This window comes from Chlamydotis macqueenii, chromosome 13 (assembly GCF_036417535.1).
Source record: "Chlamydotis macqueenii isolate bChlMac1 chromosome 13, bChlMac1.mat, whole genome shotgun sequence".
In the NCBI taxonomy this organism is placed as follows: Eukaryota; Metazoa; Chordata; class Aves; order Otidiformes; family Otididae; genus Chlamydotis; species Chlamydotis macqueenii.
The window spans coordinates 19995001-20018971 of NC_141568.1; the positions used below are offsets into that span (position 1 = coordinate 19995001).

Here is a 23971-nt window from a genome sequence, read left to right on the forward strand (position 1 = left end):
GAATTATCAGATCTCCTGCAACACAAGAAGAATTGTACTAAAAATCAATTAGTTTTAATTGTGAACGAAAATCCAGCTTCTCCTTCTGAAACCTTCCCTCCCAGCTCCCCTTCCGATAATCCTGATGAACAGATGAATGACACAGTTAATAACACAGATCAAGTAGACTGCGGCGACCTTTCGGAGCAGAACAAACTTGACAGGGAAGAATCCATGGACGTGGAGGCTTCCAGCGTTAACAATAGCAGTAGCGGTTCCAAGAGTGTCAACAATAGTCTTACAAGCAGTAACAGCTCCACAATGGGTACCTCAGCTGTGACAACCTCTCTACCTCACCTAGGGGATCTGACGACATTAGGCAACTTTTCCGTGATAAATAGCAATGTGATAATTGAAAACCTCCAGAGCACTAAAGTGGCAGTGGCACAGTTCTCGCAGGAGGCGCGATGCAACGGCGCGTCGAGCGGTAAGCTGGCCGTACCCGCCCTGATGGAGCAACTGTTGGCCTTACAGCAGCAGCAGATCCACCAGTTGCAACTGATCGAACAAATTCGTCACCAAATATTGTTGTTGGCTTCCCAAAACTCAGACCTGCCAACGTCTTCTAGCCCTTCTCAAGGTACTTTACGAACATCTGCCAACCCCTTGTCCGCGTTAAGTTCCCATTTGTCCCAGCAGCTGGCTGCAGCAGCTGGATTAGCACAAAGCCTTGCTAGTCAATCTGCCAGCATCAGTGGTGTGAAACAGCTACCCCCTATACAGCTACCTCAGAGCAACCCTGGCAACACTCTGATTCCATCCAGTAGTGGCTCTTCCCCAAATATTAACATTCTGGCAGCAGCAGTTACAGCACCGTCCTCCGAAAAAGTGGCTTCAAGTATTGGTGGCTCACAGCTCAGCAACCCACCAGTATCGGCGTCATCTTCACCAGCTTTTGCAATAAGCAGTTTATTAAGTCCTGCATCTAATCCACTTCTACCTCAGCCTGCCCCCAGTAACTCTGTTTTCTCCAGTCCCTTGTCCAATATTGGAACACCTGCAGAGGATTTAAACTCCCTGACAGCCTTGGCACAGCAAAGAAAAAGCAAGCCGCCAAATGTAAGTGCTTTTGAAGCAAAAAGTAATTCCGATGAAGCATTCTTTAAGCATAAATGCAGGTTCTGTGCTAAAGTGTTCGGGAGTGACAGTGCCTTGCAGATTCATTTACGTTCTCACACTGGTGAGAGGCCGTTTAAATGCAACATATGTGGAAACAGGTTCTCCACCAAGGGGAACCTAAAAGTCCACTTCCAGCGTCATAAAGAAAAGTACCCTCACATTCAAATGAATCCGTACCCGGTGCCAGAGCATTTGGACAATATTCCTACAAGCACAGGTATTCCTTACGGGATGTCTATACCGCCGGAGAAGCCCGTCACAAGCTGGCTGGATAGCAAGCCAGTCCTCTCCACCCTGACGACTTCGGTTGGCCTGCCCCTCCCGCCAACAATTCCGAGCTTGACCCCGTTCATCAAAACTGAGGACCCTCAGCCCATTCCCATTGGCCATCCTTCTGCTAGCCCTCCCTGCTCTGTCAAGAGTGACTCCGGAACAGCTGATCCCACATCGAAAACTTCCAATGGGCTTTCTGATGAGGTAGAGGCCGGTGCTTTGCCTACCTCCAACGGCAAAACGGAAGACAACCCTCAAAACACGAGCGCTGTCACTAGCGTGAGCAGCTCCGTGAGCTCACCGGCAGCAGACTCGGGCCCTGGCGGTGTCGCCACTTTTACAAATCCACTGATGCCTCTGATGTCAGAGCAATTTAAGGCAAAGTTTCCATTTGGAGGATTGTTGGATTCAACGCCAGCGTCCGAAACGTCAAAATTGCAGCAACTGGTAGAAAACATTGACAAAAAGGCAACCGACCCTAACGAGTGTATCATTTGCCACCGAGTCCTCAGCTGCCAGAGTGCGCTGAAAATGCATTACCGCACACATACCGGTGAGAGGCCCTTTAAATGTAAAATCTGTGGTCGTGCTTTCACTACTAAAGGCAACTTAAAGACTCATTACAGTGTCCACCGTGCCATGCCCCCGCTGAGAGTGCAACACTCATGCCCGATCTGCCAGAAGAAATTCACCAACGCCGTTGTGCTCCAGCAGCATATCCGAATGCACATGGGAGGGCAGATCCCCAACACCCCCGTGACAGAAAACTATCCGGAGTCAATGGAATCGGATACGGGATCTTTTGATGATAAGAATTTTGACGATCTAGACAACTTCTCGGACGAGAACATGGAAGACTGTCCTGACAGCAGCGTGCCGGATACACCTAAATCTGCGGACGCATCACAAGACAGCTTGTCTTCTTCCCCTCTGCCCCTGGAAATGTCAAGTATCGCTGCTTTGGAAAACCAGATGAAGATGATCAACGCAGGCCTTGCTGAACAACTTCAGGCAAGCTTAAAGTCGGTTGAGAATGGGTCATTGGAAGGGGATGTTTTGACTAATGATTCGTCATCTGTTGGTGGTGATATGGAAAGCCAAAGTGCTGGAAGCCCTGCTGTCTCAGAGTCTACCTCTTCCATGCAGGCCTTGTCCCCGTCCAACAGCACTAATGATTACCACAAGTCACCAAGTATCGAAGAGAAACCCGTTAGAGCTTTACCAAGTGAGTTTGCCAACGGTTTGTCTCCAACCCCTGCTAACAGTGGTGCTTTGGACTTGACATCTAGTAACACTGACAAAATGATGAAAGAAGAGTCTCTAAGCATGCTCTTTCCTTTCAGAGATCGAGGTAAATTTAAAAACACCGCGTGCGACATTTGCGGCAAAACATTTGCTTGTCAGAGTGCCTTGGACATTCATTACAGAAGTCATACCAAAGAGAGACCATTTATTTGCACAGTTTGCAATCGTGGCTTTTCCACAAAGGGTAATTTGAAGCAGCATATGTTGACACATCAAATGCGAGATCTACCATCACAACTTTTTGAGCCCAACTCCAGCATCGGCCCTAATCAGAACTCTTCGGTTATGCCCGCTAATTCACTGTCGTCACTCATAAAGACCGAGGTCAACGGCTTTGTGCACGGCTCTCCTCAGGACAGCAAAGAAGCACCCTCAGGTCTAGTTGCTTCGGGGCCGCTGTCCTCCTCTGCCACGTCCCCTGTCCTGCTCCCTGCCCTCCCCAGAAGAACCCCCAAACAGCACTACTGCAACACCTGTGGGAAAACATTTTCTTCCTCCAGCGCTCTGCAGATCCACGAAAGGACACACACTGGTGAGAAACCTTTTGCCTGCACTATATGTGGAAGAGCGTTCACAACAAAAGGCAATCTGAAGGTACTTTTTCCTCTTGCTCTTCTTAGGATTCATTTTCTCCTTGCTGGGGGTTTTTAATTTTTTACATTCGTTCGTGTTGCAAGCAGTGGTACCGTTGGGTATTGGTGGTGCGACAAGTGGTGCGTGTAGTCTGATAGACCTAGGTGGCTTCTTGTTGAGCGCTCGTGTTGGCAGCCGGTCTGGAGCGTGAGCTGTTTGTGATGCTTAATTAAAATTCATCTACCAGCAAAGATTGTCTGTGTAGAGCGTGAAACGGAACAGCCGAACAATGGTAAGGGGTATTAATTAACGGAGAAACGCGCTTCTTAACTCACACACCTCTTTAAGAAGCGAAAGGCTCTTGAATGTGCTGTTTTTCGTAACTATCGTATAGGATGATGAGCGTTTAAAAAAACTATTAACATAATTCTGGAACTAATGGGCATTACTTTAATTGATTATATAACTAACATTTCCTACTGATATGTGCTTGAAAAAGCAAATATACTCAAGTTTTAGAACACCAGTTGAGCACTTTACTGTGTACATTTTTCTGTTGACAGAGTATTTCTCTAGAGGTTGCTGCCAGTAATGTGAGATGAATAATTACTTTCAGGCCATTCTGTCTATGCACGAGGCTCTCCGATGAGCAATCAGTAAAGGATACTTTCTGCCTGTCTGAAAAGGACGTTTATAGGGTAAAGGGTGTCAAATACAATACCTGCCGTTGCGATGAAAGTGGAGGTAGCAATTCTAGCCCTGAAAGCAGCTATCTGCAATTGACGGAATAACGCAAAGTCATTAGAAACTAAATACATGTAGTAAAAAAAAAAAGAGTAACAAGCCACGCATTGTTCTGTGGGAAAGCAAGGTGTTCTGGGTAATGGTGATGGGCTGATCCAGAAGAAGTGTATTTATTATTCCGGGTGGGAAATGGAGCCCTGCATCCACTACCTTTAGTGCCGTCCTTTACGTAACAAGATTGGACATGTTCATGGACTGCTGCATTCTTTGTGTGGTCAAAATAAGTTTGAAATCCCTGTCAACTCCTGTTTTTTGTTTGTTTGTTTCTTCCTTTTTCTTCTTAGGTTCACATGGGCACTCACATGTGGAACAGTACTCCTGCAAGACGAGGCAGACGACTTTCCGTAGACGGCCCCATGACGTTTCTAGGAGGCAATCCCGTAAAGTTCCCAGAAATGTTTCAGAAGGATTTGGCTGCGCGGTCGGGGAATGGAGACCCCTCCAGCTTCTGGAACCAGTATGCAGCGGCGCTCTCCAATGGCTTGGCCATGAAGACCAACGAGATCTCCGTCATCCAGAATGGCGGCATCCCTCCGGCGCCGGGGGGCCTGGGCAACGGTGGCAGCTCTCCCATCAGCGGCTTGACAGGAAGCCTGGAGAAGCTCCAGAATTCAGAACCCAATGCACCTCTAGCTGGTCTGGAGAAAATGGCAAGCAATGAAAATGGGACAAACTTCCGTTTTACGCGTTTCGTGGAAGACAACAAAGAAATTGTAACAAATTAGAAAAAAACTCCATAAGTAACATTCCTGCAAATAGTGCAACCTAGGGTTGCTTTTCTCAAGCTGCAGGCTACGACATTACAAAGACTTTCTTTTGTACCATGTTCTACTTCTAGAGTTCTAAGAGAGCTTATTTATTAGTGATATAACCTTGCTTTGCAAACAAATGCAAGCATTAACTTTGGTCTCCTGTATTTTGAACTAAATACTAATCGACTAGAGTGCTGTAAACTTGCTGTAACATTTATGGCAGTTGCAAGTCTGTTCTGCTAGGTGATCTTATTCTGGCATTAACTTATTTTCTATATCCAGTTTAACATGAACTCTGGTATTGATGCGATGCCTCAGTGATGCATTAGATCTCTAATAAAAAATCTGTATATAAATGTACACTTTGATCCTGCTGGAAATTTTATCAGCGAACACATTGTTTAATTTTTCCAAACAGAATTAAGAAAAAGGACTGAAGAGAATATAGACTGAAGAGTGTGGGTCCTTTACACAGCTCAGTTTTTGATTTTTATTATAAAATTAAAACTGCTTTAATTTTTGTAGGTTTAACATTTTCCGTTTTGAACTGTTATTTGTATTGTGCTTTTTACTTGAGTCGTCCTAAATGTTAATACGTTCCTGTACAGTAATAAGCACGCAGATTATTAGAGAAGATACTGAAGTGTTGTTTTGGTAGTTGAAACTGAGACGTAACATTTTGCCTTGTAGGTATATTCATTCTAGAAAATGTGCTGGACTTTCACAATGCTGCTAAGTATGGCATCTTGAACAACTTCCGCGGACAACTGTCGATGCTCCTGTACATACGATAAGGCATCACGTTCATTCAAGTGTACATATGTTCCGTACAAGACCAAGCCCTACTCCTTGACCAAGGGAACAAGTATAGTGTTTGTTTATTTTGTATTAGGTATTTTGGGGGGGTGGGGGGGCAGGGGGAACCTTGGACTGTTACATGCACTTTCTCGGAAAGTTGAAAGGAAAAGAGGTCCAGTTTCTTTAACATTTAATACTTACTAACAGCAGAGATACTGTAATTTTACTCGAGTAATCAAATACATTTTTTTTGCAACAGATAAAATTCCCTGTCTCTGTGTCTTTAAAGAGCATCTGTATTTAGAAATCGCTTTGTACTGTTCAGCCTTTCCCTCGGTTAACACAAACTGTCCGGGTTGTATGTGCGTCTTAATATTTGTAAGTATGGGTCTATACGTATATGTATTTCATATTAATTGCTAGTCTATTTTTCATACCCCCTAACAGTGGGAAATTTCTCCATAACTATTCAACTCCTTCTTCTCATAAAATTGTAGATACTTTGGCATTTTTAATTTCTTTATAAAAAAAAAAAAGTGCTGCTAGCAAAGACCTTATTGAGCCTGGGTTAGTTTCCTTTGAAGGAAATAGTTTATCACATTTAAGGCTTGATTTGGTCCAAATGCTTTATATTTGATATTAACTTTATTCTATGAGATTGTATGTTTGTGGCATGCTTATGCTGCTATATATGTGTTAAGACGTCCACGTGCAAGCCTCCATATATTATATAGGGATTATAACTTGATTGTAAAAAAAAAAATATTTTTTTTTGGCCTTGCACATGATTTGGATTCCCTTACGCACCTGTGGTGCTCATTAACCTCAATGGGAGTTTGGGGAAAGAGAACTCATCCCAATATTTTCACCCAAGAGAGTTTTATCTCCTTGCATCATTATTTGCGAAAAATTCATCAGTTTGACTGCTTTAAAAAAAACAAACAATGGGAATAACCAATTTTATGTTAATGTGACTATATATATATATATTTTTTTTTTACACTGCCAAAATTCAGGTATTTTGTGTTATGGGATTTTTTTTAATATCAGGGAGGGAGTCGCTTGCCTTCTAAACACGAAGTAATGGCTTTGCTCTTTCCCCTGGTAGCTCGAGCTGTAAATTGGGCATCGTAGAGGACTTAAAACTGAAAAGCTGGGGTGAGAAACACTTTTCTTGAGGACTTTTACCCTTCATACGATTATGGATCCTTACTGTAGTCTGAATACCTCTTGGACTCCACGTCTTCAGAACTTTTTCCTGTTCGAATGTGAATTATTTGCATTTTTGTTACCATGTAAGTTGTACACCAGAGCCAGCTGGCTCGGCAATGTGAATATTTAAGAATATCGAGTCACCTTCTGGTCTCAGAAAAAGGTAAATTAAACGTATTTTGATGATTTTAAACAATGAAATACTAACTAATTCTCCTTTGAAAGTGAGTTTAGATTTGCGCAACAGGAGCGCAAGGAAGGGCTACCGGACCCCGGTGCTCTGGGAAGGTTTCCTTCACGCGCTTGGCGTTTTTCAGGAGGGAAAATAAAAATAAATTAGAAGAAAAACGTTGTCAGCCGGACGCCCCGGCCCCCCAGGCCGAGCCCGCCAAGACGCCCCCCGGCCCGCGCGGTGGGGCGGGGGGCAGCGCGCGCTCGGGCGGCCGTTAAAAGAGGCGGGAAAGGCCGTGGGGGGCGAGGTGGGGGAGGGGGCACAGGCACTGCTCTCCCCCGGCCTTTCCCTGAGGCGGCGGGGAGGCCGCCTCCGGGGCCGGGGCCTGTCAGGCTGCTCGGGGCGGCCTGATTGCCGCGATTGAGGCCGGCTGGGCGGGAATCCGTCCCCCACCCACACCCTGTAAAGCCGGTGCGCTGCGCGGTCGGCTCGTTACTGCCGTTTCGGTTTGTGCTTCCCTCGCTACCGGCTGCGAAGGTGGGTGCTAGGGGGGAGGAACCGGCCCTTCCCCTCTCCCGTGCCTCGGAGGGTGCCTGGGCTGTAATGCCCGCCCTGCAGCGGGGCTCCTCGGCCGCTCTCCCCCCACCACGGGCACCGAGGGCTCGGCTCGGGGCTCCCCGCCCTGCCAGGCGGAGCGCCCGGCCGGCTCCCCCCCCGGCGAGCTACCGGAGAACGGCGGCGGGGGGAACGCCGCTCCCCAGGAGTGCGGGCCGTTAAATTTCCCGTTACCGGAGAGCGTACCGGGGCGGGGAGGGGGGGCACCTCTCCCCGGAACCGTCCGCTGGCAAAGGTGCAAAGCCTCGCAGCTGGGCGCCGCGCTGCCCAGACACTGAATTAATCCGTATTCAATATATTTTTTTTTTCTTTACAGTTTTGTTTGCGCGGCCGCATTTTTTTCTCATTAGCAACAAAGTTATCTTCTTCCCCCACCCCCCCCTTTTTTTTTTTCTTTCCTCTTTTCCTCACCCATCTCAATTTTATCATCCATTCACTTACAGCACAGTGAGGTGCTTCGGGTGGTTTTTTTTGTTTGTTTGTTTGGTTTTTTTTTTAGTAAGCGCCAGCGATGGTTCAGTGCATTCATTTAATCAACCCCAGTTATTTTCTTCACCCAGAAACAGTCGTCATTTATTTCAAAACCGGGCTAAAAGCGTGCGAAACTTCTCCACTCGCGAAAAGCCCGCGGCGCAGCGGCCGGAGGCGTCCGGCGGAGCGAACCGCGGGGGGGGGGGGCCGCCGGGGGACCTCCCCCACCCCGTTTGCCCGGGGATTTTAGGGGGGGTTCCCCGGTGCGGTGAGGAGGAGAGGAAGCGGGGACTGAGGGAGGGGAGGCGGGCGAGCAGAGCTCCCCGCTGCGCTTTGCTGGAGGAAACTGGGGAGGCGGAGCGGGGCAGGGAAGGCAGAAGGACCGCTGGCCCAGGGGAGTGGAGAGAGAGGAGCCAGGGCCGCACCTCGGGGGGGAGATTTACAGCCAGGGAAGGGGAGCAGCGCGCTGCCTGGCTCACTTCGTGTGCTGACGACCACCGAATCCTAAGCCCTTTTCTCAGGGAAAAGTCGGGCGGATGCCGGTGTGTCTTCCTAGGCTGGGTTGTGGTTTGAGACAGGGACAGGTTGCAAACCCTCCCTGCTGCGGCGGTCAGCAAATCTCTCCAACTCTGCTTTGGGAAGAATATTTGCTGGCCATCAAAATGCAACAGTTGCTGCTGGGTTTGACCATTCCGTTGGGGCATACTCCCTGCTTTTGGGAGTCCTGAAGGCGCAGGCTACCTGGTTGCTTCTTTGCGGGATGCCAGTTTTACTTGGCGACTTTGTAGCATGACAGTTCTTTTTTTTTTTTTTGCTGTCTCCCTACCATCCTTCAGTACCTATCCAGTTTTATCTCTGGGTTGTTGTGGTGTTTTTTTTTTTTTTTTAATCGCAGTAACATTTTCTATTTAGTTTCATTCTCTCGTGAGTATGAGTTGACAGAAATTAAAATAATGTTTTTGCAAATAAGCAGGTACAGTTATTTATACAAGCAGGAAGCAATATGTCTCAACTGCTGAGTTGAAATACAGTGACTTAAAGATCACACATACAATACAGTCTCTTGCATAAACACCTATCTGTAGACAAAAAGTTCAGGAGGAGTAGAGGCTTGGAAGTATTACTATTAATAGGAATGAACAGGAATAATTGGAAAGCATGCAACTTCAGCTGAGAACAGAGTTACTAGCAGCTGTGTTTATGTTCAGTTTCCTGATTTGGTATTTCTGGTTTTTACATCCAGGTTATAGGTAATATCAGAAGGGCTACCCTGAGCCAGTCCCTCTGGCAGTGCCCTAGCAGGTTCCTGGAAGATGGCAAGTGCATGGTGATTCCTCCTTGGGAAGATCTCCTTGTTTCAGAGACATGGGATACTGGGAGGCCCTGAACCACATGCAGCGGCTGGAATATTTTACAGGTAAGTGAGGTGTAAGCGTGGCAGTGATAAAGCTTAAGTTTCTATCTGAAGTTATATTACAGTTTTGCCCTACCATGCATCTCTATTTCCATTTTATCTCCTGTTTTTCTTCAGACACATATTTTTGAATCCGCAGCCTACATTTCTTAAGAGGCAAAAATATCTCGGTGATATGGGAAGAGGAGCAGTAGATTGAGAACAGGAGAGCTAAAAAGAAGCTTTCTTTAGTGCTCAAATCCATCTAGTGCTGAGGGTGCTGGTGACTAACATACAGTTGAGGGTTGAAGACCTTCTCTGCAATGCTCTGCATGGTGTCTGGAGCCAGCATCTCCTGTGCAGCTGACTCAGCATACAATCTACCTGTGAGAAGGCCTACTGGAGACTTGTAGAGTAAGAAAGTGATGTCATCTTCCTTTTTACAGCAGTTAACTAACTAACTTGAATTGCAGGCACTTCTTAACTTTGGAAAGCAGTTTAAATTCAGGTTAGATGGCAACCACAACCATGTTAGACTTTGTCACCAGTGCTAAGGAAGGTCCTCACTGGAATTATCTGCCCTAAAACTTCTGGTGTCATTTCATTTCAAAAGTAAGAACTCTCTCCACGTTAGCAGACGTTCACATCATTTGTACAGACAGCTCTCTTGACCAGGGCAGCGCTGAAATGCAAAGGTCTATCTTCATTATTTAAAGGTCTTAAAAATGCAGCATCACAATGTCAGGTGAGTGCAGCAGAAGCCCTGCAGCACCTGGCACCAGGTGGTGCAACACAAGCGGTGTTTAGGATTGAATATGGAAAGCAAAAACTGGAGTGGTCTGGCACACTATCATGGATTTAACCCCACTGGTCACAACTTTCTTTCCCCCATCTTTTTCATGAAAAGTGATTTCGAAGCCGAGTCATTGAGACTAACCAGAGGAATAATGTTAAGTTTTGGGTTTTTTGTTTGGTGTTGTGTTTTTGGTTTTTTTTTTGTTTTTTTTTTTTTCTCAAAGCAGTGCCTGCTTTGGAAACAAGCTTCTTTGGTAGTGAATAATTCTAAATTGCTTTCCTTTCCTTGGGATTTTAACATGTCAGTTAATACATAGTGAAGCCAACATTTGTTTTCTATGTACAATAACTAAGTGGATAATCATGTTGAACCCTAAATGTGCACTCATATGAACTCCTATCTTTGTTGGTTAGAGGATCCAGAGAATAGCAAGTTATATAGAGAGACAGACAGAACAGATTTCAAAGGTTTATGTGGCTGTTTACTTGTCTAGGCTGAATGCTGAGTCCTCTTGGCAAGTGGCGTCAGCTGCTGATGAGAACGAGGCTGTTTGTGATGGTTAGATCGCTAGTTAGCGTGGTTGTGGGGATTCCTTAGTATCAGAAGAGACCTCTGGTGCTGATACACTTAAACTAGTTTAACGCCCTGCTTAGGTCAGTTGAGCTTATTTTGGCTTCTAGCGCTGATGAATGGCTGAGTGCTGCACAGACAATTTCCGTAAAAGTGTCTGTGGCAATTTAAGGTGTTACTCTCTTTCCCTTTCAGTCCAAATGTTTATTTCTGTCCACTGAGGTGCTCCTCTCAACCCCCTATATTTGAATGGGTGGCACAGACCACGTGAGGACTCTCTATTCATATCTCTGCAAAGACAGAGTGATTTCTTATCTGGTGAGTAAGACCTTAAGATGGGGAAGTGTCCAAAATGTACCAGGCAGGTTCACAAGGCTTAAGGAGATCATCTTACAAAAGGAGGTTGAGCCTATGCATCTGTGAGTCAGTACCTTAATGACAAAATTCATAAAGCCTACAGCTTGTTTAAACCACAATTTCATGAGATGTTGCCTTCCAAACCAAGCCTCCTAAAGGGCCAATTGTCTACCAAATAGGTTTCGCTTAAAATGCCACCAAAGGCATTTTTAAGATAGTATATCTAACTTTGCACTGAAGTGGAGGAAGAGCACTCCATAATTTGTCCTGTTGTGACAGAGTGTAGCAGTAACAGCTTAAAACACCAAGGCTATTACTTCAGCAGTCTCCTTACTGACATTACACAGTTGCCTAGAGTCACTTTTCTTGCTTGACCTATACAAAACAGTAGACTGGGCTCCTGTGTTCTCCCTTGGATTTGAAGAACTTATAAAACCAATTCTTTCTTTCCAAAGCTGTATGCGTTCATGCTGGCATCCTCAATAAAGCTGGGACACCAACAAAAAAGCAAACAAACCAGTCACAGTAGCATTCAATGCACTTAAACTTAGAGGAAATGAAAATCAATATTTGTCAAATGGAGGGAAAAGGTAAAATGGACTGAGAGAAAATGTCCAGCTTTCTTAAAAGCCATTAGTGAAAATGAAAAGTTGACAGCAATACTGAAATTTAATTCCTGCATCGGTGCTGTTGGAACAGATGATCATCTTGTTGTTTTCACCCTATGTCTGCTGATGCGCGCGCTAACTTGATGCCCACGTATTCCTTTATTGTTAATGCTGTTGAATGGAATGTATTGCATTTTAATTATGCGTGGTTTGGAACCTTGGTTTGCTTGTGGTTAAAGTGTGAAGGGCTAATTTGGGAAACGGAAGTTTCATCCCTGGCTCTTGGCATGTGTGACCTCGGGCAAGTTGCTCTCATCTCTTGATACACTTTGTAAAATGGTGCTAACAATAGTTCCTTACCTTTAATTTTTGTTTATTTTGGATATTTAGATAAGAAACTGTTCAGATTAGTCTTTTACAATGTGTGTATAGCATACATGGCTCCTGTCTTGGAATGTAAATGTTTATAAATATCAGATACAAAACAGCTCTTTTCAATTTCAGCATCTAGCACAATGCCTGGAAGTGCTCTGCTGGTGCCTCAGTACGACACTTGCCACTTTTCAGATGAAGTTTAAAAGTTAATGCCGTGTTATACATAAGTTTTACTGTATTTGTAAGAATTAATCATCAGCTTTTGCAAAAGGTCTCGAGATACTGTATTTTTGCTGAACTACTTGATGTAGCCTCAATCTTTTAAAATTTTCCATGTAGACAAAATATCCCTTTCTCAAGCACAGTACAAGGAAACAGTAATTGCACTTGCTGCCTTGCAGACAAGTGCCTGTAGTTGATCTCCAATTTCAGTGATATTTATCTCTAACTTTCAGCCTGGACTTTAGGTAGTGAGTTCTCCTTATATATTCCCCATAGGTTGGAAAAAAAGGTAAAACAAAGTATGTGGAATTATAAATGTCATATTTAATCAGAAGGAACAACAAAAGGAAGGTGTGAAAGGACTAGTGCCAGTGTGGTGTAGCATTGAGAGCGCATTGAAATAAAGCGTGCAGGTTGGAGTCCTTGGCAGCTGTTGTTCTTGGTGCAAGTCTCTGTAATATTGCCTGATGCTCTTTGTTTTCTCCCAGTGACTGTATCTCTGCATATATATCTGCATAATACAAAATTACAACCATCAAGCACAGTAGTGCAGCCGTGTGTTGAAATGCATCTATAGGTATGTCTGTTGTCTGCTCTGCTCGTCAATGCTAGGAATGGTGATTAAGACAGAAAATATTTTAGAATCCTCTGAGAGATTTTCTCTCTTTGACTAATTTGCTCTTTATAACCCAGTGATAATCTTTGCTTTTGAAAGGGTAACTCTGGATTTTGAAACACTGGCCGTGTGTGATACAAGTCAGCCAGTTACACTTATGTTTAGATGTTCTTTCCCCAACTGTCTTGCGGAGAAACAGAATGGAGTTTCACTTTATCATGAGTCTGAAGTAACTGTCAGCTAAAGTCTGAGGTCCTGACTTTATCTACGGCTCATCTTGAAGGGCTTTCTTTTTATCTGAGAAGTAGATATTGACAACATTAACAACAATAAAAGCAGGAGAAATGAGGAATGTGGGCAGCAATTTCCACCCCCCCACCCCACTTCTCTTGCAACTTGCCCTAAATTTCAAGCTTGTTCAATGCTTTATTTTGCTATTTCAATTTATATAATGCTCAGTTTAAACCACCCCAAAGAACCATTATTTTTAGAAAGTGCTACTCTGTCTGAAAATCAGGCCTTTAAAACATGTTGACCTAAAGTCGCTTAAAATCATGGCCCAAATCCTGAGATAGTGGACAGTTACAAGTTGACATCCTAGACAAACACACTGAGGTCATCCTAATGCCTGCCCTGTCTGGCCAGCAGTTTCAACCCCCAGAAAATGCTTTTTTTTAGACTGTTATGAAAGGAAAGCAATTAGTTTGTTTGATTGGTCTTTATGTGTACAAGTTGGGGAGCAATATGCTGATAGAGCCATAATGTGGTCAGGCACCTGTAGCTGACACGGGATGTGGCTGTGGGGGGACGTGTGCGGTAGGCGCTTAGCCCTTTACAGAGGGCCACATAGAGGCTGCTGCATTCCCAAATAAGTTTTGGGGGAGATTTGACCTTAAGCAGATGAAATTGCTGTACAGTTGCTTACAGTAGAAGGCTCTGAAGTAGCAGGCAGTCCTGTGGTGGTGTGATATGATATGTCTCTTCAGGATTAGTAGTTGTCTCTCATATTCCATGCCCTCTTTCTTTCTCTCTCTCTCTCAGGGGTTAAGGCTCTGTGTAATGTTGACAGTTACTGGAAAAGGTTCTCACAGCAGTAGAGCTGGTGAAAGACAAGACTATTTATAGAAAACAATAAAGTAAAAATAAATTTAAGATTAAATATCAGTAGCACTTTTTCTCCCTCTCCTGTTAAGTAGTAAAATCAAAGCATAATTTGGAAAGGGTCCCTGGTAGAATTGGAGAAACTAGTCCAGTCTGCATGCTGAAGGGAAGTTGAGATCTTAATTTACAGGATGGCATTTCCTCAGTTTCTGCAGAACGAGCCCCCAGCTGGGGTTAGATGCTCACATGCTGCAGGAAGTGAGATTTTTTGCTTGAGTATCAAACAAAGCTTTTGGTCTCTGGTGGTGAGTGGACATTCTGAGCTTTCCAGTGCCACCATAACAATCTAAAATGGTGGGACAGACACACATCTATTAGGAGAGATCTCCAATTCAGGAGACTTTGGAACGGCTGAAGTGCAGTAAAATGGCTCAAGCTGCCCTGTCAATGTTCTTAGCGTGAGAAGTGACGTGCAGAGAGGCTTTTGGCTACAGCGGTGGCAAGTGTGGAAATTTCTTGGATGATTCTTCAATCAAGGGCTGCTCTCATCTTGGCTGTCTTTAGCAAATGAGAGGTACTGAGGTCTCGGCTTATGGTCTATATTTCTTTCTTCCCAGAACCTAGCTTGGACTCTGTTTAATACTGTGTATTTTTCTCTTTTAGAGGAAATAGTTAATCTAAGCACTCTAGGCAAGTCTTAAAGACTGCTTTTAGTTCCTTCCATCAATTGACTTGATATTTGTTTTTCTTCTTTATTTCTTCTCCAAAGACTTGTGTGGATATAGCATTGTCTTTTTAAATGGATGAATTTTGGTATGGGAAGATTTTTCTGTCTTTTTCCTGATTACTCTGCAACAGGAGGTTGACAGGGATGGGCAGTTTTGGCAGATCAGGGTTTTTGTTTCTGGGGAGGGTGAGAGTACAGTGTCTGCTAGTAGCTGCTGAGCCTTTTGCTAGTTACTCTTCAATGCCTTCTTCCTTCTGTTCCTTATCACTTCCAAGTATTTATGGTTGATTTTTCCTGAGAAAGATATTAAAAAGATCACACACACATTTTCACAATATGTGTATGTGAAGGTCTGTGGGTGGGGAGGGATAAATTTTTCCTGAGTTTTGTTTGCTATTAACCTTACAGTACAGTTTGAGTGAGAAACCTACATTAACATCTGCGAGAACCAAATAATCTAGGCCTCCTTCACGAGTGCTTCCTTCCCATTCCTTCATCTCATACTGTCTGGTGTTAATTTTTTAATGCCATTATTGCTTGCCTGTGTTAAAATATTTTAAAGTACGAGATTTCTCTGGATTCAGTTGAAGAGCAGTAACACTAGTTTAAAATAAATGAGAGACAATTCTAAATAATACTCCAGAGGATTTTTTTTCAGCAGAGGGAGTGTTGATTCCAGAAGTGTTTAGGTAACACTGCTGAAAAGCTGGACAAGTCATTTCAAAAGACTTGAAATAGAGAGTTAAACTATGTAATAGCAGTGAAATGCTGCTACCAAATACAGTCCTTAGTAAAATCAGAAATGTTACATCCTTCTGGTTCAGTAATAAACCTACAGTGACTCATCAGGGTGATGTTGTGGCTTTTTCCTTTGCTCTTATGGAGCACGGTATTGATCAGGCTGTGAAATAATACAACAGCTGAAGCTCAGGTAGCAAATATGCATTGAATTGATCTCCCTTTACTAAGCCTCCTATATCCCACCATTATTTATGGCAGAAGGATTGAGTCTGGAAAATAACTTGGATAAATACCGCTTTGTAGCACCTGTTCAAGTGATGGGAAAGAAAGCACTCCCTAGTTTGTTAACCTTAAGTATTGGGAGTAGAAGTGATGTGCACATAATAATATTATGATTCATACAAACCACTTTTCAACCAACTCGATATATTTCATTACCTCCTTTCCAGCAGAAGTATTGATTTTTGTTTTGTGGTTTTATAACACAATTTCAAGGCTGTTGTAGTTTAATGAGCCATGTTCTTATGATGCTTAAAAAGATTTGAAGCATTTGTTGAAATAAATATTATAGATTGCCCATCTCTTGTCACCTCTTCTTTCTCTCGCTCGTAGAAACCCAGCGCAGGAATGAATAGGGCAGCCAGCTCTGTGGCTTTTTGTGTTTGAGATCAAAGTGCTACTGGAGAACAATAGCAGGCCACACTTCTGTGTTCGTGACCACACACAGCAGCACCTGCAGAGCAGTAAAATGTCATTGTTGCTTCTGCAGTTTGAGCACAGAGGAAGCACCACCGAGGTGGCAGATGATTCTAATAATACTTGATGTGAATTGATGGGGAAGGAGCACCATAACACAGAGGGCGCTTTTATTGTAAGCCTTGACTTCCCAAGCTGTGAACAACGGAGTACTGCACCTGTGGACTTTCTTCAAATCAACCATTATGGAAAGTGACAGATTTTATTAACTTAAGGAAGAGCTTTTCAACATGGGAAATTTGTAGTTTATTTTGGAGACATGAGGAAAAAAAGCAGAAGGATATATTACATATTTCCCACTGCTCATACTTTTCTAGTGTGCTTGGCTTTTTGAATGTGCTATAATAGAATCACAGGGGCATTATTAGAAATACTTTTATCTTAAAAAAAAAAAACAACAACATTTTTAGGATTTTTTCACTTTTACCCATTGCTTCATGCCTTATATTAGGTAGCAAGAGAATAAATACATTGCTTAAAGAGATACACGTGAAAAGAGATATTCAGGACAGCTGAGGCTTGGGGGAAAGAAAAGGGTTTGTGGAAAGAAAAGAATCATCCAGTATAAGTGATTTATACTAGGCGCTGTCTTTGTGCGTTCAGCTTCTTCCTTGTATGTTCATCTTTGGGAAGGTTCTGGGGTGGCAGGGGCTGGGTATGAGGGCTGCAGGACTGTGGTGTTGTCAAAGGCATGTGCAGGTAAATGGGGCTGACATACATTTGGACAATACAGAGTTTACTTTCAACTCCAAACAGGTCCGTTTATCAGTTTTATTTACAACAGGAAAGCATCGCTGCTTGAAGACATCTTCAAATGTTTCTGTTGTGGGATTGTGACAGTGTATCGGTCTGGTTTTTAGAATGAAATAGAACAGCATCGGTATTTCTTTGCTCAGGGTGGCCATCGTGTGCCCTGGAGTGTAATGCAGAGCTACTGCAAAAGTTGGAAAGATTAGATGCCTGGTGGCCTGATACTAGAGTGATTTCTGCCTATACTATAAATGAACGAAGCGCAGGATTGGATTTATCCGGAGTTTTTCCGTAACTTTATTTAACGGAATGTGTGGCTGTTCTCTGACTTTATTATGGCTCTAATGATTTTGCTAGGCATAGACAGAAGCCTGTGGTACCCATATGAATCCAGACACATCCAAATCTTCCTGTAGGTGCAATTAATACCCTGATGATGATATAAGTCAGGTTGCCTTAAAAACAGAACACACATAAAAAAGGAAGTCAATATGAGCGGTTTATTATCTTCATATGTATATAGCTTTTACAGTCAATTTTGAAGGAATCGTAGAAGTTGTGATTCATTTAATACTAATGGCTAAGAGTTGACAAATCAAGCATAAAGTCAACTGGATCATTATTATTAGCTAAAAGCATAGTACTTTCTGGTGGTTTTTTGTTCTAAAAATAGGCTCTGGAGGAACTGAAAATCATTTTGCAGGAAACCTTTAAGTAAAGTGATCATGCAGAGTAGTTGGTGCTTTTCATTTGCACAAACAGATGGTAAGCTTGGCCTGAGATTTAATCAGGGGCTGACAGACAGGTAGCACTTCTGTATATTTCAGTTGGAAACCTCTTTTTTTAGAGGCAGAAACTGCTTCATATTCAATAGCCTGTATTCCAGGCAAGAGCAATATTTACCAGATATTATTCTTACTGTTACTTTAACTTGCTATTAGAGTTAACTCGTACAAGAAAGCTGCTGATTTATTTAATCAACTGCAAAAACTTTGGTTAGATTTATTCTCTTCTCCTCCTTTTCCATTTTGGCAATGTACGTAGCAATCCAGAACACACAGAAATGCGGCTGTGAATAAACCTGTGAACAAATAACTGCCTTAACAATTCAGGATTCATGGATCTCTGACCGTATTCTGTTTAGCTAATCTTTTAGATAAGATTTTGATATCGGTTGTTTCTCTTTCCCCTCCCCAAACATAATACCTGGTAACCTAAGCACATACAATCTGTTTCAGAAGAGAGATTGAAGCAAGTGCAGCCACTGGTGTGTTTTAATGTCACTGCAGAGATTATGTTACCTTCCTAGAAACAAAATCTTTTTTTCTCCCCTTCAGATGGAAGTCTCTTGATACCCCCGTCAGAGACCATTTGTTATGCAGAGTTTTGTGAAGCAATCAAAATTAATTCACAGTGATCTTTTCACCCAGAGCCCCCAGCTTCAAATAATGGGCTTTCTCAACAGGTGCTCATTGTGGCGGTTTGACTCCAACTCGCCAGACTAAAGATTTTATTCTTTAGCCGTATTTAGGAATGAAATTCTGAGCTTGTAATTTACTAATCTTAAGCAGCTGCCCAGGAAGGCACACCTGCTTAAAAGAATGATGTCTTGTGTCTTTGGGATGTAAAACTTAAAGATGTTTCCATATTTGTCTGTTTCTGTACTTAATAAAATCTTATTTACAAGTCACTACAAAACCCATCCAACAGCAATGCCGTGTAATATTGTGGTCTTATTAGGAATCTAATTGTGCTGTTTGTTCTTGCAGAGGAGCAAAATTCCCTCTGAAGACAAAACAAGATGCTTTGGTTGTTTTGTTTTTTGTTTATTTTTTTTCTTTCCTTTTCCCCTGAGGTAGGATTTCTAGTAGATCTCATTATGAAGTGAAATGTAACAGAAGTAAAATAAAACAATTGTTTTAAAGGTAGTACTAATGAGCTATATTCACTTTGACTGTTGAGGACTTTGACAGATGTTTGCTTATTTTTTACAGACACTATTTAAATATGTTTCATATGAACTTCAAAAGCAGAAATTAAAACTATATATGTTTGGTTTTTTTTTTAATATTGAATGCCCTTGGTGGGAAGAAAAAAAGAGAGGATAACTTGGTTTGGTAAAAGTACTACAGAATGGATCATCAGTAATACCTGTGCTACTGTTGGTACCCGTATATCATAGTATTCTCATTCCTTTAACTGTACGTAGCCAGGTAATTAATGACATACATTACCAGTAGAAAGGTGTCTTTTATGGAGGGTAAAGCTGTACTAGTCAAAGCACACTTACTCTACTGTAATTGTAGTAGCAGATACTGTTGTCAACGCTGTTATGGTAAAAAGTGGTTTAAGCTAGAACCATGTCCAAAATACCGCACTAATTGTACCCGTATAAAACAGTATGTTCAGCTGGCTCCACCACACTGGTATTAACTCAGGATGAGAATTTCTGGGAACATCAGTGTGTATCAGAACATATGAAGGGTCTACAAAAAAGGGGGGAGAAAAAGGGAATTAAAACAATTGCTAAAAATTTATTTCTGGATAGGGTCATTGCCACTTGTATGATATTTAAGGAGGGAAATCTCTGCCTGAATTTGTTCTGCTTTGTATGCCACCTTTGAGATTTAGACTTAAGAACAACCAGGAAACGTTTGCCTTTGTATAGCTATTATTAGTCATTGATTGTATTGATGATAATGTTGCTGTACGTTGAAACTGGTGCCTTAGACATCGCCCTCCATTTTTGTTAGTAAGAAGCCATTAAGCCCCTTTCTTGAACCAGGTAGCTGAAACAGTGGGCACCTTCAGCAAACCACATACATGTGGCACTGCCCAAAACAAAGACACACGTGAGGCCTCAGCAAGTCGTTGCAGACAGAGAAGCTTTATGGGGTGTTGCTGTAGCACAGCTGTTTGAGGGAACAATGCAGGAGAAGCAGCTAGTAAGGAGAAAGAAAAAGCAGTAAAAAAGCATCAGCCAGAACCACATAAACACTGGTAGCATTTACTTGAGAACAGTGTCAGGGCTTTTTAAGTTAAATGCTGAGAAAAGAAAGCTTGGAATTGAGAGAAAAGAAACCATCTCCAGCTGTTTAATTCCTCTTATGTTCAGGGAAACAGGATTTTATTTGTGTCAAAGAAGGAGCTTCTCCGAATTGGAGAGTGCCCTACACCTTGGCTTGCTGCTCAAGTCAAAAGGGGGTGATACTGCTATTAATTGCAGTAGCACCATTTATTCAGGACTCACATGTTCTATAAATGTAGGTATGGGACAGCACTAGTTCCCTTAAAGCAGACAGATATCATTTTACCTCCTTAGTAAAGTGAGAGACTTTGCTAGTAAGGATTTGTTAAGCAGTTTGCCCAAATTCAGCAGTGACTTGGTCACAGAGCTAAGGCGGCAGTCTAGGGTCCTGATTCCCCTGTGCTCATACTGGTGTAAATCAGTATATGAACTCTGAGAAGAGTCATGTCTTGGTGACTGCAACACCTGGTTCCCCAATATAGTTATGAATGTAGTCAAGCACCACCTGGAGCTCAATGAAATAGAGGTCCTGATGCCAAATCCCTTGCTCTGGATATGCTGTCTCACAGAGTAGGTCACTAGTACATCGATGCTTGTGTGAAATCTGGAATATGGCACTGTTTATACTATACTACAATATTTCAAAAGCTTTGTAGAAAATGAAAGTAAAAGCCTTGGCCTATGATCTTTAACGTTGGTAAGGGACATAAGGAGTGTACTGTGAGCATCTAGTTGCTACTCAGTTGCTCATGTACTTATTTATAGAATTGAAATAAGAAAAATGTGTTTTAATAAGTCACAAAAATGGGATTTCAACCTTTCCAGATTCCAACAATTTCTGCAGATGTGGGAAGGAGGAAAGTCCTGGATAATGATACAGCTTGCCTAGAATAATCTTGCAGAAGTGGACTCGCATCTCCTGAGTCCCAGCCTAGTGTATCATTCAAAAGAGCATCCAACACAGATAGATGATTGTAGGTTATAAAGCTTTTCCATTCTTTAATACCGTTACAGTTAACAGAAGATTTGGTATACATTAAAGCTCTGGGTGAAATGTGTGTAGAATATTTATAGAATGTCGCGCACTAGCACATCTCTTTTACAAGTCTCATCTGAAAACAATATTACAGTCTGAAGTTGAGATTTAAGAAGCTAGTTCGCTCTACAAGCATCTCACACTTGTTCTATATGAGAGATTTGAATTTTTGTTCTATCTAGAGCTGTTGTAACTTTGTTTCTTCCAAAAATCAAACAAATTGACCCCAGATACTTCTGACTGAAACAATAGTTTTGTGCTGTATCAGGAATAAAGCTCACTCTGAATTGAACGTAGCTATAGGATTATCTGAAAAGTGGCCTTTAAAAGGCATCATCACATCAAACAGTAAAGCGTACACAGTTATTGCAAATGTGAACCCTGATGTATGCTGGACCTCAGGTGGATATTGGGACAAAGCTTCTGCTTTGCTCTTAGAATACAGCACACTTCATCTTGCTCTCTGTCCTTGCGCTGTCAAACACCACTGCATTCAGTAAATCATGTAACTCATTAGCCACCACGGTCTCCTAGTATCTTATGTTTCTTTCAGCTTGTTCAATGAGTGCTTGCAAAATTGTTCAATGGAGGAAGGGATCATGTAGGCTGCCAAACTGAACACCAAAATGTTTATTGCTTGTACTTTTGTCTGTGTGAGGAAAATATTACTCATCTGTGAAGCACGGTAAACAACCGTATAGAATTAGATAAACCATTTATACCAATGGAGCATCACCCTTTTATATTGATGTTTTCAACCATACTGAGTAAGACTTTCATACACTTAGCCTGAAAGCGTACCCAGTGGATTCTGGAAGCATGGAAGTGGGTGAATGAAGTGGAATACTGCATAAATGCTTACAGATAACTTAAAGCAGCAGAGGAACTGACAGTGTAGCAGCAGATCCATGTCAGGATACAATGGTATTTTGAAACCAAGTAAGCTTTGTATAATCTCTTATCTTACCATTAAAAAAAAAAAATTCATATTGCTGAAGACTTAAAAATCAGCTAAAACATAAACAAACAGTGCAATGATTTCTCCCTAAAGCTGCTAGCAGTATGACTTACCAGCTGTTAGATGTATGTATCTGCTCCAATGGAATATTTAACATCAGTATAGCTGACTGGTTTATTGTTGTTGATGGTGTAACTGATTGCTTTGTTGCTATTCAAAATGTGAATAACCTATGTGCTTATCTATACTGCTCTTCCCCATTTTGAGGCTTGGGAAATGAAGAAGTTTAAGCATTGTCAAGCATTGCTGAGGTAAAAGTGAAAAATAAAACTCTTCCCAGTTACTGAGTTAATAACTTCTTGTTGTCTCCTCTTGCCAAAGGCTATGCTGTCACCTGGCTTTAAAACAAATTTCTACATTCTGTGCCACCTCAGATGCCAGCCTTCTCTGTTCTTCAGAACTTCTAACTTGCTCTGGTTTTTGCTTACTACAGCTTCTTTTACCACAGAGAAAACAGGTAAATTTATATAAACAGTGTAGGGAATATTAGGATTTTGGATGGAGGACATCCATGGCATCAGGCACGTTCAGCCCTGCAGTAAATTTCTGGCTCTGTACTGCAGTGTAGAGGGGTTTTGTTGGCATTGAGATTTCATCTGCAAGGGAGAAGTGAGCATACATTTGATTTCAACCGTAATAGATTACTTTCATGCTACTTGTCTTGATGAACATTTTCTGAACATATGGCTTTTTCTGAGGAAAGAATTTTGTATATGCACAGAAGCCTGCTGTTGTAGGTCTCGATCTGAAGATGGGGATCTCTACTCCCCACATCTAGTCAAGTGAGAAGGGCGTTACCTCTCCTTTGCTGGGGCAGAGGGGGTCTGACAAGAGCTATGGTACTGTGCACTGTACCCGAGCAACCCCGTGAATTCACATCCGGTTCTCTTTATGAATATATATATATACACATACGCAAAAGAATAACTATCTTTAAAAATATTACTTATCTCACAAAGACTTTCCAGTATGTGAATAAATTCAGCACAATTGTGTTGGCTTCCTGTATTTATATTTTCTCTTCTTTATTGACAATTCTAATGATTTCAGGACTAAAAATAATATACTGCTCTTTTTTTTTAGTAATGATTTAGATTATGTATTTTACAGCTGTCAGAATATTCCAGGACCAAGATATTAAAATACAACTACAATAGAAAACACCTGAATTTTGTGTTTGGAAATGGATATCTCGAATTCTGAAAGTAAATTTTCTGATTAATTTGTTCTAAGATACTAAATGAAGTGAATTAATTTCCTCAGCTAGTACCCTGCCAATATATGAGGTAGAAATACGGTGTAATGATTTGTGTTTTGATGAACTCACCTCACCTAAGAACTTCAGATCATAATGATGATTCCCAAATGGATAAACGGAGATGCATTCAAATCCTCTGCCTCAGTTTTCCACATGTTAAATAATAACAGTAACTTCCTGCCAGGGGAATTGTAGTTACTTGTACAAAAGACCATGTGCAGTAGAATGTAAATTAGGGTATCTTCACTGAAGCAAAACATAACTGAGAACTTGGACCACAATATTTTTATTTATATATATGCATATAGGATGGTTTGTATGCCTTGCTTTGAGCAGGTGGCTGGATTTTGTGATCTCCAGAGGACCATTCTAACTGAAACCTTTCTATGATTAGCAGTTTATGGGTAGTAGCAATGTTAAACATATGCAAGATAACTATATGAATATTTTGGAAATTAGGCTTAAGTCAGGAAAAAGGGAGCTTAT

At 42.1% G+C, this 23971-nt stretch overlaps 1 protein-coding gene across 2 annotated transcripts in view; it reads left to right on the top strand.

The window, feature by feature from the left end:
- The window catches only part of SALL1 (spalt like transcription factor 1), a 15636-nt gene extending 8560 nt beyond the window's left edge, over nt 1–7076 (top strand). For both annotated transcript variants that reach the window (XM_086758234.1, XM_086758235.1), the window contains exons 2-3: nt 1–3330; nt 4398–7076. The exon at nt 1–3330 is cut by the window's left edge and continues 83 nt beyond it. In XM_086758234.1, the coding sequence (XP_086614360.1) occupies nt 1–3330; nt 4398–4838 (3771 nt within the window). In that variant the 3' untranslated portion in view covers nt 4839–7076. The remainder of the gene's footprint in view (nt 3331–4397) is intronic.
- The last annotated feature ends 16895 nt before the right edge of the window (nt 7077–23971 follow it).